The following is a 20,238-nucleotide window of genomic DNA, read 5'->3' on the forward strand; positions in this document are numbered from 1 at the left end:
AAAGGCTGGACTTGTGGGATTGGGGGTCTAGAAGCAGAATGAGAAGGTTAGGGTGCTTGGTTGTGAATCCTCAGGCCCAGCATAAGGAACAGAGGGCTGCTAGTGGTAGCATATTGGGAGGAGGGGAGGTAAGGGGAAGCCTAGCCAGAGACCCCACCAGTTGGGAGTAGTCTCTGGGGGGTCTTCACGGTTTCCTCCACCCACTAAAGGGAATGTTTTGGGGATACAGAGATATCATCAGAGAGTCTATTACAAATGGAAGTTTGCAAAAAATTGTACACGGACCTGTCAGAGCCCAACGGCAGTTCTGTGCTTTACCTCCTTCCAGTGGCTTCGTCTTCCCCAGGCTCCTCCTCCTCAATGCAAGACTACAACTTTAGAAGAGACTTATTGCGAGGGCCATTTCTCTTTTATTAAGGTCCACTTGGTCGTCATACAAACAACACACACGGAAACTTCAACCCTCTACACAGAATAAATTATGGAATCGGTACTGAACAGTAGACAGCGGAAGATGTGGTCCTGCCAGCAGGGCCTCCGTGGCTAAGCACCCGGGGGCTCATGAGGTGTCGGCAGGCCCTGAGAGTCCGAGATACATCTGTGAGATGTTTAGTGTCCAATGCCGCCCCACCAAACCCCAGCTCCTTCATACAACCCACACACACATGCAGACGCAGGCGCAGACGCAGTACGGCAGCACAGGCTGTAGCTGACGGGTTAAGCAACCATCGAAGTGGACCCACTTGCCTTTCCTGAAGCATCAGTGGCAGGTGGGTTCCTGGAACTCACTCTTTACCAGCTCCATGGATCTGGAACTGCAGCTGTGCCCCAGAAGTGGGAAGAGGGAGTGAAGAACCTGGTTTTGTCCTCTGAGACTGCAGGGTGAGCACATCTTGGAAACTCACTCTGCCTTGTTCAGCTTTCTCCTAAATCTTGCCTGCCACTTCCAGAAGAAGGAATAGAGACATGCGTCCCTGGGGAAACCCATCAGCCATCAGCACTGTGTGCAAATTCTCCACTAGTCACTTTCCAGCATGATAGTGTTGATTTCTCCAAGCCCAATGGTCCCTAGCTGCAGAAATAAGAGCGTCTATTTTAAAGGATTACCATTAGGAACTACTAAAATTTGGTATTGCAAGTACCAAGCCACACTCAGGTGAAATTTTCACAACCTGTTGCCTTCTTTTCTTTCTTCCTTTTTTATTTTATTTTATTTTTTTTTTAGGCAGGGTCTCTCTACACAGCCCTGGTTGTCTCAGAACTCATTCTGCAGACCAGGTTGGCCTCAAACTCACAGAGATCCTCCTGCCTCTGCCTCCTGAGTGCTGGGATTAAAGGTGTGGGTCCTTCATTTCTTCTTTTCTATTTCTCCATTTTGTTTCTAGGTTTATGTATCTTTGGTGGTCATGTAACCTCATTTGTACTAAAGGTACTTCTTGACCAGTAAGTCTCCCAAGCCAGACTGTAATGTGCTCAAGTAGAACACTGTGTTACTGGCAGAGAGCAGGGGACAGGGTCCAGGGACTACTGAACCCAGGAAAGCAACCCGAGAAGCCTGTGAGCACATGGTAGGAAACTGTGTTGGGGATCATAGTGAGCGGGTACCATGATGGCGGGTGGACAAGAAGAAATGGAGTAGGAAGTGCTGGACTGACTTGAACCGGAAGCTGGGACCCCGGAAGAGTGCCGCTTACCGCCTTCAGCAGAAAGCAAGTCACCCTTCCTATGAGTTGGCGGGATAAAGGTGTAGACTTATCTACCTGGCAGGCCTGTTCACTGAAAGGCTAGTTTGATGAGTCACAGTGGTTCTGCAGAATTCTCCCACCCACCTCCCCATCTTTCTGTCCATCCAGCTACCCAGCCACTTGGTATACATTCAGACTTTCACAGAATACAGGCGGAGCTGAATGGACAACTCTGTCTGCTCATTTAGCACCTCGGTCCCTCACCAGAGCTCCTCACAGTAATGCTGAGGTAGTAGCCGGATGGGCAATGCCCTTCCGTTCAAAGACCAAGAAGTCCTCAACGGAAGAATGAAACAGCAGAAACAGAGTCGAGGCTGGTCAAGGCGTGGTGCTGATCTGGTCCTCAAAGACGGAGCTCTGGCTCTCTTCCCATGATCCCTGTTTCTGCCGGACCCAGACTGAGCTCTGTGGCCAGCCCCACCTCGCGGTTTCTCACACTAGGGTGGGCTTCAAGTCATCTTTGAAGTTCACCACAGGCTTGGAGCGGGCCCACAACTTTTCCCAGGAGGCTAGTCCCGGAGCTTGCTCAAGGTCGCTGTCTGATGTATCACTGTCACTGGAGTCCAAAGAGCTCTGGAAGCAGATTTCACAGTAGGGCCGGTGGCAGCGGCAGAAAAACTCATCTGAGCTGCTGGACTCACTGTCAAGGTTGTAGCAGCCAGAAGAAGAGGAAGGACAGCCAGGGGACACAAGGGGTCGAGGCTGACGCTGCCTGGGCAGACCTGGGGAAGAGGGTAGGCATGGGGCAGCAGCGAGACTTTGTGCCGGAGCAGAAGCAGAAGGTTGGCCAGGAATGTTTACATCGCCTTTATCGGCCCCCTGAGGCTCAGACTGGCATCGTTTGCTACCCGCCAGGGCACTCCGTCTCCGATGAGGATCTGGGAGCGGTGACGGTTTTACGGAAGAGGACCTTGGTATCTTGGACCTTGCATTTTGGTGGTCCAGCGTGGGGCTGTCCCGGCTCTGCACAACCAGCCCACTTTGTGCATCAGAGACAGCCGTCCTATTTGCCTGATGCCCCGTATTGAGGGCCACGGAGCCAGGGAAGTGGGAGCGAGCCCGCTGGGCGGCCCGTCGCCTCCTCACCACGTATGGGCTGAAACCCAGTTTAGATGGGGACAGCTTCCGGGGGCTGCGGGAAGTGGTGCTCTTCCAAAGCTGCTGGGAACAAGGTAGTGGCGTAAGGGGAACCTCGGCGCCCAGGTCCAGCTCTTGGAGGACTTCCTGAAGCTTCTCCCTGACCACTGAACTGACCCGAGGTAGCCTCTCTGGGAGTTCCTCTGAGTTCCGCTGCTTGGGCCTATGGGATTCACAGCCCACTCCATCTGCCATGAGGCTCTGCCTGGGGGCCATGGGTCCCTGGTCTCCTCTTTCTGGATCCTCACATTGTTCAGCCTGTGGCTTCCGGCTGCAACCCATGTCCGCATGATCACAAAACTGTTTCAAAGTCACGTTGTCCTTTTGGTCTGGGGAGGGACTGGTGTCCCTTCTAGATGCCCCAGGGCTCTGCTTGTGCTGGGAGGCCACTGAGGCGGGTAGGGAGTCCTCAGCGGCTGCTGGGCTAATAGCATTCTCAGAGGCAGCAGGGTGTTCTGAAGGTCCCTGATCAGCCAGTCCCTGGGCAGAGGCTGCAGCTGGGACAGCCCACTCTGGGGAGTCATAGGTGCACTCGGAAGACATCAGCTTCACTAGCTTCTCCTTGGCGTTGTTGACTTGTTCTTGCAGGCTTTCAATCACTGCGTTTTTCTGTGGAATAAAAGCGAGACCATCACATCAACAAAAGATGCTGGCTTCTAAAGGCCTTCCATGGTGGAAAATGTGACATTGGAGACCCTGCTTAAATCCCAGTTCTTCCAGTGGACTGGTTGGTGGCCCTAAGCTTGGAGGTGGGACTTACACTGGGTGAAATGATGCATGCCAAGTGTTCAGCACAGTGATGGATATGTGGTACCCAGGAAAGGACTGTAAGAGGTATTGTTACTATGGGCTCCCTTCCCAGCCCCTGACTATGTACTGCTGTCTGTGAGGATAGAGGGCCCTAGCCTCAAGGCTTGCTGGTAGCTGCACCATGGTCTCATTTTCCCCAGCCCCAAGGGGAGCAGGTTACTCTGTAGGACGCCAGGCTGAACAGTGTTTGGGATTGTTCAGCTCTGGTTTCTCACCCTTGTGCTAACCACAGATGAATCTGAAGCCCAACTCTAGGATGACAAACGAGAAAACAAACGTTTTGTCTCTTGTAAAACAGCCTGGAAAATGGGAAGGATAGGGAGATAGGCAGACATTCCTGGGACAACTGTTCATACCGGAGCTAAGTGAGCCAATGAGAATTGCAAGTTGGTTTCAATACTTCCTTGGAAGTGGCAGGGTCTCCTGGTGTGACAGGCCTAAGTGACCAACTGGCTATCAAGGGCTCTTAAAGAAGGGTGTGCATCAACATTATTGTAGTTTGACGTGAAATAAGAGCAAGAATGACAGGTGGGATTACATCAGGTAAAAGTCTACTGAACAGCACAGAAAACAATCAACACAACAATGCGATGACCAACAGAACCAGAGAAGACGTTTGCCATCAACTCATCTACAGAGGGTCAGTATGCAGAATACATAAAGAACTAAAAAAACTCAACAATAAGGATTCAAGGAGTCCAATTTTAAAATGGATGGATGATCTAAATAGGTATTTATCAAAAGAAGAAATACAGTGGTCAATAAATAGATGAAAAGATACTCAACATATTTATCCATAAGGGGAATACAAAAGTCAAAAGAGAAATAACCTTATTCAGTTAGGATGTCTATGATTAAAAATGCTGGCGAGGATGTAGAGAGCACAGTACCATTATATAGTGTTGGTGGGAATGAAATTAGTACAGCCACTTTGGAAGTCTAGATGGAGATTTTTTAAAAAACTAAAAGTATATGACCCAGCCATCCCAGTCCTGAGTAGATAGATATCCAAAGGAAATGAAATCCGGATAAAGAGTTATCCTCCTATCCATGTTTGTTACAGCACTATCTGTAAAACACAAAGACTAGAACCAGCTGAGGTACCCATCAACAGAAGATTTAACAAAGAAAATACAATATATATATATATCAATAGAGTATTATTCAACTATGAAGAAGAATGAAACCCTGTCATTTGCAGAAAAATGGGTGGAACTTTGGGGGCATCGTGTTAAGTGAAATAAGCCAGACCCAGTCAAATATTTCATGGTTTTTTTTCCTCATGTGTAGATACAAAAACAACAATGACCTAAAAGTAGAAAATAGGCTATTAGGAACTAAGGAGGAAGTGGGGTGGAATGGGGAGAGAAGTAAGGTGGAGGAGAGGGTGTGGATGGCTATGATCAAGGCATACTTGTATGCGTGCCCAGAAATATCACAATGAGTCCCATTAATTTCCAGATGGATATGTGATAATATAAGAAGAGAATTATCATAGAAGCTTAAAGCAGAGAGCTTGATTAAGTAGCTCTAGAACACAGTGCAGAAGGTGAAGGAGGAGGCCAGGGCAGTCCTGCCATTAAGATACTGTCCCCCTGTGCAGATGTTAGTGAATAAGCAGGCTGTGCCCCAGAAGGCAGACAGGTGACAGTTGCAGAAATGTGCCTGTCCTAACTGCAAGCTGTGAGGCAGGAAGTAGATATGGGTGTGAGCTGGTGGTGGGTGTCCGGGCATACCTGCACCCTTGCCTTTGTGGACCGTAGCAGTGAGCTGTTCTAGCTCAGACCACATTCGTTGGAGAGTTCTATGCTCAAGGCAGAGGGGCAGTGAGAACAGTCTCACGAGGAGTGGATGGACTGGGGTGGATGAACTGGACTGTGGGGAATATAGTACGGCAAGCATTGGGTTCCAGCAAGATCTGTCTGGATGACACAATGCTGCCCTTGTGGCTGCCTTCCTGTTTAGGAGCCGAAGACCAGTGCTGGGACACCCTTTTATCATGCCCTGGAAACAAAAGAATGGACTTTGTCTTACAATAATAAATAACCCAGCCTGTCCACGGACTGAGCCTAGGCTTGCCTATCCAATTACATGGAAAAGCTGGCCAGAAACAATTCTTTTTGTTTTTTTGTTTTTCCCAGAGCTGAGGACCGAACCCAGAGCTAAATCCCCAACCCCTCTTTTTGGTTTTGAGACAGGGTATCCCAGCTGGTCTAAACTCACTTTGTAGCCCAAGCTGGCTTCAGATTCATGGCAATCCTCTTGCTTTGATTCCCAAGCATTAAGATTACAGGCATGTGCCACCACACCTGATCAGAAATGACCACTTAAGGGGGCAGTGCATTGAGCAAAACCTTTTCAATAAACTTGCAGTGGCCCTGTAAGGCCCCTGTCCCTGGGCAAAACCAGGAGGTGGTATTTAGTGGTGCTGGCTCTCCTGTTTTCCTGATGGCTTAGTCAGCTTCCTTTCCACCAGAAGAGGGTCCAAGCCCAGGGAGAGACTGGGGAAGCAGGTGGAAGGGACTTTCAGGGGACTTCCCATCCTCCAGGTCTCCCTCCTCCTCCTGTGGTTGGTGAGTGGAGATCACCCAGAACGGAGCCCAGGAGTGAGAGGGGAACACTCAGGCTCCTTGTGCTCCTGGGATGTGTCAGATGGCTCACAGGACCTCACAAGGTAACCATGGTGGCTGCTCAGTAGGAACTTGGTCCCCTTCTTCCCCCCTCAGCACCCATTCCTGAAACCCACCTCCATGTCCTCATGCCAGCCTCAGCAGGCAGGAAGAAGCCATAGCTGATGACCACACTCTAGGGGTGAAACTTTCCTTATGCCCTTGTCTGCAAATGGCTTTGAGTATAGGAAACTCTTGTGAACCTCCAGCTGGGAAGAATACCCTCCTCCAAGCTAACCAAACGCCTGAAGCCGGCTGGCTACAGATTTAGAAACATCAGTGTAAACAGTCAATTTCTCTTCTTCCACAAAGGGAAGCTAGACTCGGTTTTCACGGTGCCTCCATGTTAATCAGAGGCATGATGTGAGGTCCTGCCGCAGCGAGTCCAAAATCTGACCCCTTGTGGCAGCAGCTTTAAAATGAATTCTTAAATCATTATTTTGGCCCATGGCGGAAAGCAAAATGTCCACGTCTCACTTCTCTAGTACCACGAAGAAAAGGAGATGACAGCTTCCTCCATGGCAGAGCATGGAAGGGAAGGTCGTCAGTACGAGGGGACAGACTGTCCACTGTTCTCATGCACACATGAGATGTGGTGTGAGGGCAAGAATGAGAAGAGCTGGTTGGGATGGTGCATGCCTATGGTCCTAGTACTTGGGGGACTGAGGCAGGAGGATCATAGTTTGATGGCAACCTGGGTTACATGGACACTGTCTCAAAAACAAACAAGAAAAAAAAAAAAAACAAGACACAAATGGGAAGCTGTGCTGTCAGATCATGGGAACTGTGAAGGGGGTCCAGTGAGCTCAGCCCAAACCCTGGCTGGAAATGTAAGGACGGGGCAGGGCTGGCACCCAGGATGTTGAGCAAACCATCCCTTGGCTGCCCACCTCCGGTCTCCAGGACTGGCTGCTGGCTCTCAGGCCCGTTCTACGGAGGATGCTCAGGCATAGCCAGTGCGACAGAAGCAGCTTTTTGCTGTTTGTGCTCTTGTGCCTGCTAAGGGCTCTTGCCCTGCAGACTCCGGGGTTTCTTTCCACACTGCGTGGGAAACAGGGGAGCATGGCAGAAGTACAATAAGCTGCTCAAAAAATTACCATACGGCTAAAGAGTCCGTTCCAGTCCATTTGGCTGTTCCAGGGTTAGCTGATTGTAAACGAAAACCATGCTGCTGGGTCTAGCCAAGTTTCAGGCCTTCTGTTTATCAGGGGAAACATTTCTTTAAAGACTGTACAGAACACCAGAGGTGGGGCTACTGCCCTGCCAGGTGGAGAGAAATCTGCCTTTGAAATAATGTCCAGAATGTTTAATAAATGGTGAGGAAAAGGAGAGGTTTCTCTGATGGATAAAGAAGACCCAGAGTGAGGATATATTGTGGGAGTCCAGAGAAGCAGGGCCCAGGGATGCTGGCCAGGCTTGGCCCATCATCAGGGTGCATGTAAGGTTTCTCCCACACTGTCCTCTCATAGGGCTGTTCATGTTCAGGACATGACATAGTCCCTCTATCAAGAAACAGGTTTGGTTTCCCTAATAGCACAAACGCATATGCATATATATATATTTGATTTAATTTGTGTCAAAATCCTTACTAATTCATTCGCCTGGGCCCTGTGCTGCTTTCTTATGAGGCACAGTCCTCAGGTTTTTCAAGCCCACGTTATGATTGTCTGGGAGAGGGGCCAATTCTGGTTCAAGTAGAGAATAAAGAAGGGCTTGGGCACCCAAGCTGCCTTGATGCTGTGGTGACATTCAGAGACTCTCATTCACCCCCACCCACACCTGTAGACACATCTGGAAATGCTGGACAACGAGAAGGTTGAGGTGTCACAGAGAGGCCCCATCAGATCTTGGACACAATGGCATGGCTGTATGTAAAGAATGTTCACAGGGATCCTAATGTCTACTAGAGCTCAGGGGCTTTCCAATGTTGTTCCCTCTGCACGGATTTTTTTTCCCTTTTTTTACTCGTTACCTAGCCAATTGTTCTTCATCATTAGCCTTCGTTCAGAGTCCTTTCTGACTGTTCTGCTGTGTTCCTTTACCTCCCTCCCCAACCCACTATTTTCATTTATAATCCTGATCGCTTCTTTCCTGACTCTCATCACAATTTCAAATTTTTCTTTTTCTGGTTTCAGAGCTAGAGTCTCCTGTAGCCCAGAGTGACCTTGAACTCCCTAGGTAATCTGAGGATGACCTTGAACTTCTCTTGCCTTCACTTTTTGAGTGCTGGAACTGTAGGCAGATGCCACCACACCCGGTTTAGTAGTTACGGGATGAACGTCAGGGCTTTGTACATGCTAGATGAGCATTCTTTCGATTGCATTTCATCTCCAGTCTCTCCTATCACAGTTTATGATGAAATGTTTACTACATCAATATCCATTTGTTCACTTGACTGCAAACTCCATAAGGTCAGGAACCAAGTTGGTCTTGTTCATCAACCTGTAGCACAATGACTCAGTCTACACCTGTCTATTGCATGAGTGAGATGGATGAGGGTCACGGGGTGATGGTGAGGTTTTGTTTGCTCTTGGGGAAATGAGAAGAATGACTGGGACAGAGAATGTTGGCAATGAGAACATGTGGGGCCGTGAAGACATGCATGGGCCATGAGGACATGAGGGGCCATGAGGGCATGCGGGACCATGAGGGCATGTGGAATTGCTCCCACAGGGCTGGAGTTCCTCACAGGAAGCCTGCTAGGCAAGATGGGGCTTACTTCTGTAAGGAGCCTCTCCATGCAGCTCTTCTCGTCCCTCAAGTGGCAGTTCTGGTCCTCATCAACCTGGCTGTGGAAGCTTTTGCTAGGGGTGCTGAAATATTTGGCCATTCTTCTGATTGTTTGGTTTTCCCCTTCAAAAGCCTTCCATTGCTTCAGCTGTTAGTCAAAAGAACACATGTTATTTATTTAATTACACACCCAGAAATACTTCCCTTGCTCTTTCTCATAAATACCAAGGGACGACACTGTCACCAATACACATATGCACGAGCTATTTACTCCTTAAAATGCCATTTGCTCTGCAGTGCTCATAGGGAGTAATGACAGAAAACATGGAGGATGTTAAGGTTTCGTGCTTTAAAAGTGCCCGAGAATAAGACAGAACATGATACAGAACAGTCTCTCTGTTGTCAAGGTGTCAAAGGAAATCAGAGCAAAGACATGTCTAGGGCAGTGTCCTAAGGCTCTTGGTTGGGAGCCGACTAAACAATAATGTGTCTATGAAGCTGTTTCTAGTCGCATGTCGTTATTGTTAGTCATTTTTCAGTGGTTGAGGAGTGATGTATTTCCAGCGATTGGGAGCCCAGTTCATTGTTGGAGGCTTTCTAACCCAAATGAATGACCAAAGAGCAAATAAAAACCAACAGGTCTCAATAAAAGCAACAGAATGTCAAGTCTGACACACGGTCGTATTTTCCAACAGGGAAAGTGGGTAGGAGGAACGTGACTTTTCCAAGGTCACACATCACTTTTGACAGCTATAACCAGGACCGTCACACCTTGGATTCTCATGTAACCGATGAAGAGACAGAATGTTGGGGGGTCCAAACTTGGTGGGGGCATGGGCTGGCCAACTTCCATAGTGACAGATGTGACCTAGAGTATTCTTAGACAGGAGTCTGCTGCAGAATTGCTGGGACGCTGTGTCTATCTAGGGAGTACTAAAGATGTGAAGGACAGGGGACCCCAGCAGTAGAGGCAGAGACCTCTTACCCTCCAGTGTTACTACCCCTACTGGAGCCATATCCGCACAGCCGTCAAGGACCAGCTCAACCCAGGCATAAAGCCACATCTAGCCTTGGGTTCATCTCCCCTAAGCTGGTGGAGCCAAGGTACCCTTTGACCAGAGCCCTCCAATCCCTTTTAGTTCCTTCTTTCTGAAGATCCTGGTCCTCAAGAACTGACTCTTTATATTTTCTAGGATATCCATAATCAATCCTCAAGGATCAGCTTCCTCCAAAGGACCTGAAAATTTTTGTTTCTGGCCTCTGGGTGATGAGGAAGCTACAGGATATGTTATGGCTCCTCACATCTCTTGTCTCTGAGTCCTTGGAACTGGTTGACTGTTATCTAAGATGGTAAATAGAATGTTGTAATGGTGATGTTAAGGTTTGGGGATGGAAGGATTTTTCTGGATTATTCAGGTAGGCTCATTGTCATTACAAGAGTCCATATAAGAGAGGAGGAGAAGGAGGAGGAGGAGGGGGGGAGGAAAAGGAGGAGGAGAAGGAGGAGGAGGAGGACGAGGAGTAGGAGGAGGACGAGGACGAGGAGGAGGAGGAGGAGGAGGAGGAGGAGGAGGAGGAGGAGGAGAGCCAGAGAAGAAGATGAGAGTAAAGAGAGAGAGGGAGGGATGGCCATGAAGGTGCCCCCCTGGTGGGTCAGAAAGGGGAGGGATGAACATAAACTAAAGAAGGCAAGAAGCCTCTAGAAGCTGGAAAAGCCAAGAAATAGGTTCTCTCCTTGTCTGAAGAAAAAGAAATGCAGATCTATGGATACTTTGGTTATAGTCAAATAAGACCCATTTCAGATATCTGCCCTACAGAACTGCAAGACTGTGGTGGTGTAGCTGGAGTTTTCTCCAGTCCTGCCCAGGCCCACAGCTGCTCAGACCCAAGTAAACACACAGAGACTTATATTACTTATAAACAGTATGGCCATGGCAGGCTTCTTGCTATCTAGTTCTTATATCTTAAATTAACCTGTTTTTATTAATCTATAAGTTGCCACGTGGCTTGTGGCTTACCGGTACTTTTACATCTTGCTTCCCATGTGTCTGGCTGGTGACTCCTGACTCTGCCTTCCTGTTTCCAGAATTCTCCTCTTTGCTTATCCCACCTATACTATACTTCCTGCCTGGCTACTGGCCAATCAGCATTTTATTTATCAACCAAATCAGAGCAACACATTCACAGCGTATACAGCGATATTCACAGCATGGTGGTTTGAAAGAAAATGGCCCCCAGAGGGAGTGGTACTATTAGGAGGTGTGGCCTTGTTGGAGGAAGTGTCACAGTGGGGGTGGGCTTTGAGGTCTCTTTCTTTTTTTTTTTTTTTTTTTTTTTTTTTTTTTTCGAGACAGGGTTTCTCTGTGTAGCTTTGCGCCTTTCCTGGAACTCACTTGGTAGCCCAAGCTGGCCTCGAACTCACAGAGATCCACCTGGCTCTGCCTCCCAAGTGCTGGGATTAAAGGCGTGCGCCACCACCGCCCGGCGAGGTCTCTTTCTTAAGCTTCACTCAGTGTGACAGTCGACTTCCTATTGCCTCTGAGTCAAGATATAGGACTCTCAGCTCCAGCACCACATCTGCCTGCCTGCTGCCATGCTCTCCATCATGATGATAATGGACTGAACCTCTGAAACTATAAGCAAACCAGCCCAATGAAATGTTTTCTTGACAAGCATTGCCGTGGTCATGGTGTCTCTTCACAGCAATAAAAACCCTAATTGAGACGAAGACAATGCATTTGTTTTGTTTAAAGCTGTTGGCGATTATTACAGTAGCCACAGGACACTAGAACCAGTGGGAATCCGTGTGGCATCAGGCCACACCGTGCTTCTAGAAGCCCACAGAACTGCCTCTCTGGTCTCTGACTTCTCACCTTATTTCTATTTCAAAAGTAGCAGAGAGGCTGGAGAGGTGGCTCAGCAGTTAAAAGCACTGGCTGCCCTTCTAGAGGCCCCCAGTTCTGTTCCCAGCACCCACATGCTGGCTCACAACTGTCTGTAACTCCAGTTCCAGGGGATCTGGTGTCCTCTTTTGGCCTCTGTGGGCACCAAGAGCACACACCGCGCAAAGATATACATGCAGGCACATAAAAATTAATAAAAAAATAAAATTAATTTAAAAATTGCTAAGAGTGGGCCAGCAAGACGGCACAGCGGGTAAGGGTGCTTGCCTCTAGGCCTGGCGACCGGGGTTCAATCCCAGGAAACCCCATCATGAAAGGAGAGAACCAGTTCCTCCTGCAAGCTGACTTCTGACCTCCCTCCATCCGTGCACCACGGCATACACATACGCACACGTGTGTCCATGCATACACACAAATAAAAGTGGTTTTAAAATATAACAAAATGAAAAGAGTAAAGTCTGGCTATTCCTTCTTTGGAGCTCTTCCCACTCTTGGGAATTCTCATTTTCCGTCTTATTTCTCTCCATCGGCTTGCGGCGTTTGTCTCAAGACTGACCTCCAACGCCCATTTGCGGTGAAGGTGCCGAGCGCGCCAAATCTGGGGCAGCTTCCAAAATATATTCAGCACGCGTATTTTAATTCCTGTTATGTCTGCTTCCCTCCAGACTTAAAGAGGGGAAGGGCCCTGTGCATCACTGCCTGTCCCTGCCAGTTAATATGTGACCAGAGGATACCTGAATAAATGAAGGATGGTTTTCTTTACAGTTCTCCAGGCTTGTGGGCACAAGGTAAAGGGGACAAATCCTAAGTGTGTCATGGATGCCGGACTGGAAGAGAAAAACGTCCTCGGAATTTTGCTTTTCAGAATGGCATGGAAGGGTAGGGGGATGGGTCACACTCGGGTCACAAAAGCAGGGGCTGTTGGCTGGTGGCTGGCTGGCGATGACCTCAGCGCTTGGCAGCAGATACACCCAGGCATTTCCTGAGAGCCTTGTACAAGCTTCTTGGTTCCCTGGCCTACAAGTGGCTGCACCCTGCTCTCCAGCGCCGCCTAGAGACCCTTCCGGGTCACAGCAGCTCTGAAGGCTCTGGCTAGCCCAGGACTCACCTCCCTCCCCTGACTCCCCCTGGGACACCTTCCCGAATGTGCGCAGCTGTCTCACGGCCCTGGGGACACAGCGCTAGCCCCACAAGGGGAAGACGTGCTTCCACTAAACATCTCTGAGCTCAGAGGACAAATCATTTTTCTCTGGTTGGAACATGACTTAGGCCCTAAGACTAAAATACTATAAAATGTAGTTTAGTCTCATATCACGGTCAGTTCAAGAGGAAAAGGCTCGAGGGGGGGAGGGGGAGGGGGAGGGAGAAGGAGAGAGAGAGAGAGAGACAGAAACAAAGAGAGAGAGAGAAACAGAAGACGAGAAGTAGAGAGAAAGGAAGGCCAAGAAAACCAGGAGGAAGGAGAAAAAGGGGTGAGGAGGGGAGGGGTCGCCCACCCACCACATTCCGGGACTCAGTGGCAGCTCCCCTCCCCACTCCTCCGCACTCCGGCACAGTTAGCAACTGTAGGTAAATTCGGGGAGACAGAAGTTCATCTGTCCATCACAGCTGCAGAGGATTCAAAGGCCAGAGGAAGCAAAAAATCCTGCAGCTGAGGCTCGGGGACGCAGGGGTAAGAGAGTGGAGCAGTCAAATCCTGCAGCTGAGGCTCGGGGACGCAGGGGTAAGAGAGTGGAGCAGGCCGGGCGGTGGTGGCGCACGCCTTTAATTCCAGCACTCGGGAGGCAGAGCCAGGCGGATCTCTGTGAGTTCGAGGCCAGCCTGGACTACCAAGTGAGTCCCAGGAAAGGCGCAAAGCTACACAGAGAAACCCTGTCTCGAAAAACCAAAAAAAAAAAAAAAAATGAAAAAAAAAAAAAAAATGAGAGTGGAGCAGAAACACCAGCTGAGACCATCCAGGGAGGTGTGGATCCCCTCCATCTTCAGAGGGCGTGTTGCTCAAATCCGAAAGCCTTGACTTCCGAGTTCCTGGGTGGTGTCCATCCTTCCTCCCTCCCTCCCTCCCTCCTTTCTTCTCTCTCCCTCCTCTCTATCACTATGAACTCTGCCCCTAGATAGACCTATTCTTTATATTTTTTTATTTAGTCACTTATATTTATCTGTCTTTCGCTTCCTTAGATTGTTAGCTCAATATTTTGTAGTGTCTAAATTGCCTATTCAATGCTTCATTTCAACTTAGCATCATTTTTCATCCTTATTCAATATTTCATTATCTAAGACTAGATTCCTGACTTTGTGGTTTGCTTTTGTTGAAATGAGGCAATGTCCTTGGAATCCTGTTGACCAAGCAAAATAAGTATCTTGGAACCTTTTCAACTGTAGAAGAAGGCATCATCGCCAAACCTTCAGATATGTGTTCTCCTTTGTGTCCGTGGGTTCTCCTTAAGAATCCTTTTGCCAGGTTGGGGTGGCCCACCTTTTTTTTTTTTTTTTTTTTTTTTTTTATATATATATATACAGTGTTCTGCCTGCATGTATGCCTGCACTCCAGAAGAGGGAGCCAGATCTCACTATAGATGGTTGTGAGCCACCATGTGGTTGCTGGGAATTGAACTGAGGACCTCTGGAAGAAGAGCCAGTGCTCTTAACCTCTGAGCCATCTCTCCAGCCCCTGGCCTACACCTTTTAATCCTGGCTCTCAGGAGGCAGAGGCAGGTGGATCTCTTGTGAGATCAAGGCCAGCCTGGTCTACACAGAGAGTTCCAGGGCAGCCAGGGCTACAAAGAGAAACCCAGTTTCTAAACAAACAAACAAACAAACAAACAAACAAACAAACAACCTCTCCTGAGTGTATACCCTTACAAGGAAGGAGCTACAGTCTCCTAGTGTAATAAATATATTTTATTGATCACATCCTGACTGCCTTCACACCAGACATTATATATTTTCAAGGCAGAAAGAAGATAAAAGGGATATTATGCCAACAGTGTCACCACCACCACCCCCTCCAAGGACAGCACAGCGTTTCTCAGAAGCCTTCCAGGAAACCTCTAGCGTTTCAAACGGTGTTCCGGGGATATCTCCAGCTATACAGGAGGCTGACAAAGCCAATGCTTAGTTCTTTCATAGGCAAGAAAGGAAAGGAGTGACATAAAAGCCTAGGCTACCCCAAAGTTTCTCCTCAGCTCGGCATCTCCCAGGGAGGAGGGACCCAGACAATGAGCCTCCACTCTTAATGGCCTTCTCCAGCCCAGTTCTTACAACATTAAGATGTTGCAAATTCCCTCCAGTTTACAGCACAAACGCTGCACCCAGCCATAGCCGCTCATGTAGATGATCCCCCCCCACCCCACCCCCAATTTGTTTATTTGCTTGAATGTTTGGTTGAGAATTAGCAAGCAGGAAGGAGTCGGAAGAGCCTAATGTGTCAAGCCGTGCTGCCTCTAAGTTGACTGTAACCTTGACAGTCAACTGTGGGATGAGCCAGTGGTTTCTCCTGGGGAAGGGATTCAGCACGGGGGCGCCAGTCTCAGGGGGAAGAAAGGAAGAGCCAGAGGGAAAAAGAAAGCATCCAGTGGCTAGGTCGTTAATGTGATGGAGGAGGAGGCCTGTAGCCATCAGTTTTCCTCCTGGGGTTAAGCATTTATCCACCTCTTCTCTCCTTGCCAAGATGTTTTTTCTGCTTCTAGCATCCTCCTTTATTTATTTGATTTTATTCTTAACCTCTGTAACAGGAAATACATTTTAATCTCTCTCTCTCTCTCTCTCTCTCTCTCTCTCTCTATCTATCTATCTATCTAACTCTGTGTGTGTGTGTGTGTGTGTGTGTGTGTGTGTGTGTGTGTGTGTGCTGAGACAGGGTTTCTCTGTTTAACCCTGGCTGCCTTGGAACTTGCTCTGTAGACCAGGCTGGCCTTGAACTCACAGAGATACTCCTGCCTCTGCTTCCTGAGTGCTGGGATTAAAGGCATGTGTCACCACGGCCTGGCTAATCTCTCCCTTTTGTAAAGACTCTGTTTCCCTCCAATAAAAAGGGAAATTTTCACTGTGTAGTTGAGGATGACATAACTTGCCTGCCTCTCCCAGGCATTGGGATTACAGGGGTGCACCACCACACCTGGCTAGGAAAACCATTCCACTTCATGAAATTCTAAGCAGAAATTTCTCTATGAACCTGCAATCCCAAATTAGAAAGAAAAAGATATTTCTTTGAGGTTAGCCTGGGTTACAGAGTAAGTTTCAGAGCTACATAATGAGACCCCCCCAAAAAAAGTATTCTCTCTTGGGAAAAAAAAAAAAAAAAAACCTCAAGAACTGAAGAGGCGTTGAGTAGAGCAGAGTGGGAGCTGGGTGGGAAGCAGGGGTGAGGTCACCTCAAGGAACAGGTCCTGCCACTGGTAGCCCTTTTTGGCCTGACTGGGGAGCAGAGCTGTCTTGTAAGCATTGGGGAGGTACAGAGATAGCCTTTCTTCTGACCAGCATAATTTCAGGGAAAGTAAAAGGACCCGTCATGCCCCGTGAAGAACCCCGAAGAGCACTCGGAGCATACCTGGGGGAGGAACACGCAGCAGTTCACGGTGGTTGTGCAAACGAAGATCCCTCCAGATGTGAATCCAAAGACTAGATTGGGCCAGGAGTGCAAGTATCTGGTGAGCACGAAAACGAGCCCGGCGGTGAGTAACAGGAGGTTGACTCCGACCATGATGGTCAAGGACTGGTTCACTGGAGGAGAGCTGACATGGTTGGTCAGGCCAGCCAGGTAAGCGCCATACAGCAGCAGCAGCCCCTGCAGGAGGAGCAGGGACCAGAGACACAGAGAAGGGGACCACAGGTCAGAGTGGCAGGGTTGGGGGCCAGGGTCCTCATCGGTAACGCTGGGCTGTGAGCTTCCACTAAGATGCGACACAGGAAACCAGGAGATGAGTCCTTCTCCCTCTGGGTTCTGAATGCTACTTCTGTCCTTCACTGAGAATGAGTTGATCGGAGATGGGCAAACAAGTCATCAGATAATACAACATCCTTCTGGGAGAAGGCACAGAGACTTAGGTAGGTGGATGGGTGTCCCACAGACAGGGCAGTGGGCGCTAGGAAGAGAGGAGAGCCAGCTCCTGCTGGTGTGTGTGTGTGTGTGTGTGTGTGTGTGTGTGTGTGTGTGTAGGAGGCATGCTACCTATCCATTATGGCTTGGCAGTAAGTGAGGCTGAGTGGCACATGGGAACTGAAAGGGACCTGTGGTCTGCATGTCCAGCCCTGTGCTACGGCAGCAGGGCAGTGCCAGGGGGAGGAGGATTATTATTTGTTTTCCCAGGGAGCTCAAAGGCACCATCTGCTTGCCAGGCCCTGCACCTGCAGGACTGCCTCGGCCGGGAAGAACGCTGTTTTCTGTTCGACACAAAGGAACTCCATAGGCTGCCCGGGGCTCTGTGCAGTGGGGGTCCTCGGGAGATGAAAGATGGAAAAAGAGGAGAAGGACCCCAGCAAGAGTGAGGGGAGGCACAGGCAGCAGGCGATGTATCTGAACTGCTTTGGGACATCCCCCACCCCACCCCGCCCCCGCCCTCGCCCCGCCTCTACCAACAAGGAACTGGGGCCCAGCTCTTTCCCTCTCTTCACAAACATGAACCTGTCCTCCCGGTTCTTGTTAGTCCTGGGGAGAAAATGGCATGGTACCCAACAGTGCTGCTTTCCCCCAGAGGCAGCTGCGCACATCCGGATGTCAAAGCTTTCACTGGCAACACTCGGTGTCCATTTTCTGCACGCACTAGTCTTTCTGACTTGCTCAAAGTACAAACCATTGCTACCAAGGACATTCACAGCCCTGCATGATGGGTGACCAGGCATCCCTGCACCGGTGAGGCTGAGGCAGGAGGATTGCCGTGAGTTTTCAGGACAATTGGGCCATGCGGTGAGACTCTGACTCAAAAAACCAATAGCAATCACTACATGAGGGCAGCCATAGCAGAGTGGAGGGTTTGGCTGGCAGGGAGAGGAGAGGAGAGCAAGCCATGCCCTGTTCGTAACTGGAATGTGTAGATGCCATCGGGTATGAGATGAGGCTGAGCCAAGGAAAGTCAGGCCAGGTGTCCTGTTGACTCTGAGGTCACATGACCTGGCCCACTCCACCTGCAGGCATGGCTCTAAGTGGTAGAAGCTTTGGCTCTACTAGAGGGGAAGGAATCAGTGTGGCAGGGGTACTCCTGACACCCAGTGTCCCAATGGGGGTACAGGGCCAAACCCAGTCCCCGTCAGATCTTCACTGAGTAGATGGACAGAAGTAAGGGACCAGTGGAGCCTGACTCCTGGGTAACTGATGCCATTGAGTGGCGTTCAGAGATGCATCATTATTCATCTTACCGAAGGTGACTAAAATGAACTCTGTGATTCTGAAATGTTAGATGTGATCTTAATAAAATGGCTTAATTCCATTAATATTCTTGCTAAAAAGGGAAATAGGTGTGAGTCAAAGCCACTGTACCTATGGCTACTATTTGAGGGTGCCGCACCTGATCCTTGACTGTCATCTACCATTAGTCAGCAAGCCTGGGGATGGGGCTAGCCCTCCCCAGGAGCTCCTTGCTGGCAGGGGCCCACATGGGCTTGGCTCAGGCAGTTACTCTTTCTCCATATCTTATAGAACACTGGGGTAGTGAGGAGTGTGATGGGAATGTGCAGAAGGCCATGGAGGTGATACACGAAGACAGGGTTGGGGTGGAGAGGTGAAGTGGAGGGGATCCAAGAACGGAGATGACCCGAGTGCTTCAGAACTGTCCAGGACCAGAGGAAGAACCAGAGTAACAAGATGGAACATTCTGGAGCCCTGGCTAAGGGCAGGGGTGGCTGGAAATTCTCGTGTGTGAATTCTAAACAGCTGAGAGCACTCCAAAGGGGCTGTCATCATTGTCCCCAGTCTTGGGGGTTATGGCTCTGGGAGGTTAGGTAAGGTTGGGGTTCAGCTAGGAAGGGGCCAGGACTTCAGCTAGTTCAGTGTCATTCTGTAGCATTCAGAGGTTCCTAACCATTTCCAGGACACAAACGAGATGGCTGTTTGCCTCCTGGATTCTTAAAAAACAAACTTCTAAACCAGTTACAATGGCTCACATTATGAGTTCAAGGCCAGTCTGACTTACACAGCCAATGAGGGTTACATAGCAAGACCATCAACCAACAAACAAACAAAACTCCTCTCCCAGAAACCCCTCCTCTAGAGCCCTACACCCCCCCTACCCCCACACAACAGAAAAACCGATCATAATATGAGAGAAATGGAATTCCCAATGATTTGTCGGTAGACTGAATGAAGGCATATGAGGAGTTATAAAAGTGCCCCTCCAAATGTAAACAGTGGAGAAATAAATGGTTCACAGCTTTGGGACTTCCGCATGAGTCCAGGTTGGCTGTGAGCTCATCATTCTCTGTCATCACTACCCATGAATAAATCTCATCAATTCCCTAATTCTCTTCCCAAATCCATTTTGTTGGAGATGGACTGTAACCTGTGGAGATGTGGTTACCAACCTTACATCCCAGAATCAGAGCAATCCAGACATCGGAGTACTGTGAAGCACAGAAGTGTGTGTTGGTCAAAGAGCAGGACACATCTCTCCCTGTCACCTGTGAGGGACACAGGGTCAGAACCAAGGGCATTCGAATTCCTGGGACCACACAGCAGAGCTCTGTGAACTTTCTGGAGTGTGAACTCCTCCGTAGCATAGAATTTCTCCTCTTAGTGTGTAAAAAACGGAAAAAATGTAGAAAAATTTAAGTTCTGTTAGAACCTAAGCAGATAGGAAGGGAAAGAAAGGCACGTGGGAGGGGGAGGGGACACGGGGACTGGGGAGGGGCGACAGGGGGACGGCGGGGGGGCAGGGACGGGATGGCTAGAGATGCTGGGCCACTTTGGGACTTACTCAAGGGCACATGCTTTGCTACCACAGTGACTTCAAACATCACCTCAGCAAAATTACAGAAGTATTTCACATCATGGACTATCATTCTCAGACAGCCAACTCCTTATTCACTGACCCCTTCGATGCTGATTCCACCGTATTCCTCAGCCCCTTTACCTGAGTTATTTCTCCTCATCTTCACCTGAGCCCAGGGAAAAAGGCAGTATTGTTACCTCCTCCTCACCCCTCTGTCTAGAAAGGAGACTTAGAGAGGTTATGTAGCCTTCCGCCAGGGGCATGGCTGATGCAGGCTGTGATTTGAACCGAAGTCCAATGATTACAAAGACAACCTCAAAAC

The 20,238-nt window shown here is 49.1% G+C and overlaps 1 protein-coding gene across 1 annotated transcript in view; it reads right to left on the minus strand.

The window, feature by feature from the left end:
* Positions 1 to 424: 424 nt before the first annotated feature.
* Positions 425 to 20,238, minus strand: part of Gpr156 (G protein-coupled receptor 156) — a 62,967-nt gene continuing 43,153 nt past the window's right edge. The window contains exons 6-9 of the mRNA XM_059277492.1: positions 19,510 to 19,605; positions 16,544 to 16,780; positions 9,081 to 9,239; positions 425 to 3,491 (exon numbers count right to left, since the gene is read on the minus strand). Coding sequence (XP_059133475.1) covers positions 2,178 to 3,491; positions 9,081 to 9,239; positions 16,544 to 16,780; positions 19,510 to 19,605 — 1,806 coding nt within the window. The 3' untranslated portion in view covers positions 425 to 2,177. The remainder of the gene's footprint in view (positions 3,492 to 9,080; positions 9,240 to 16,543; positions 16,781 to 19,509; positions 19,606 to 20,238) is intronic.

This window comes from Peromyscus eremicus, chromosome 12 (genome assembly GCF_949786415.1).
Source record: "Peromyscus eremicus chromosome 12, PerEre_H2_v1, whole genome shotgun sequence".
Classification (NCBI taxonomy): domain Eukaryota; kingdom Metazoa; phylum Chordata; class Mammalia; order Rodentia; family Cricetidae; genus Peromyscus; species Peromyscus eremicus.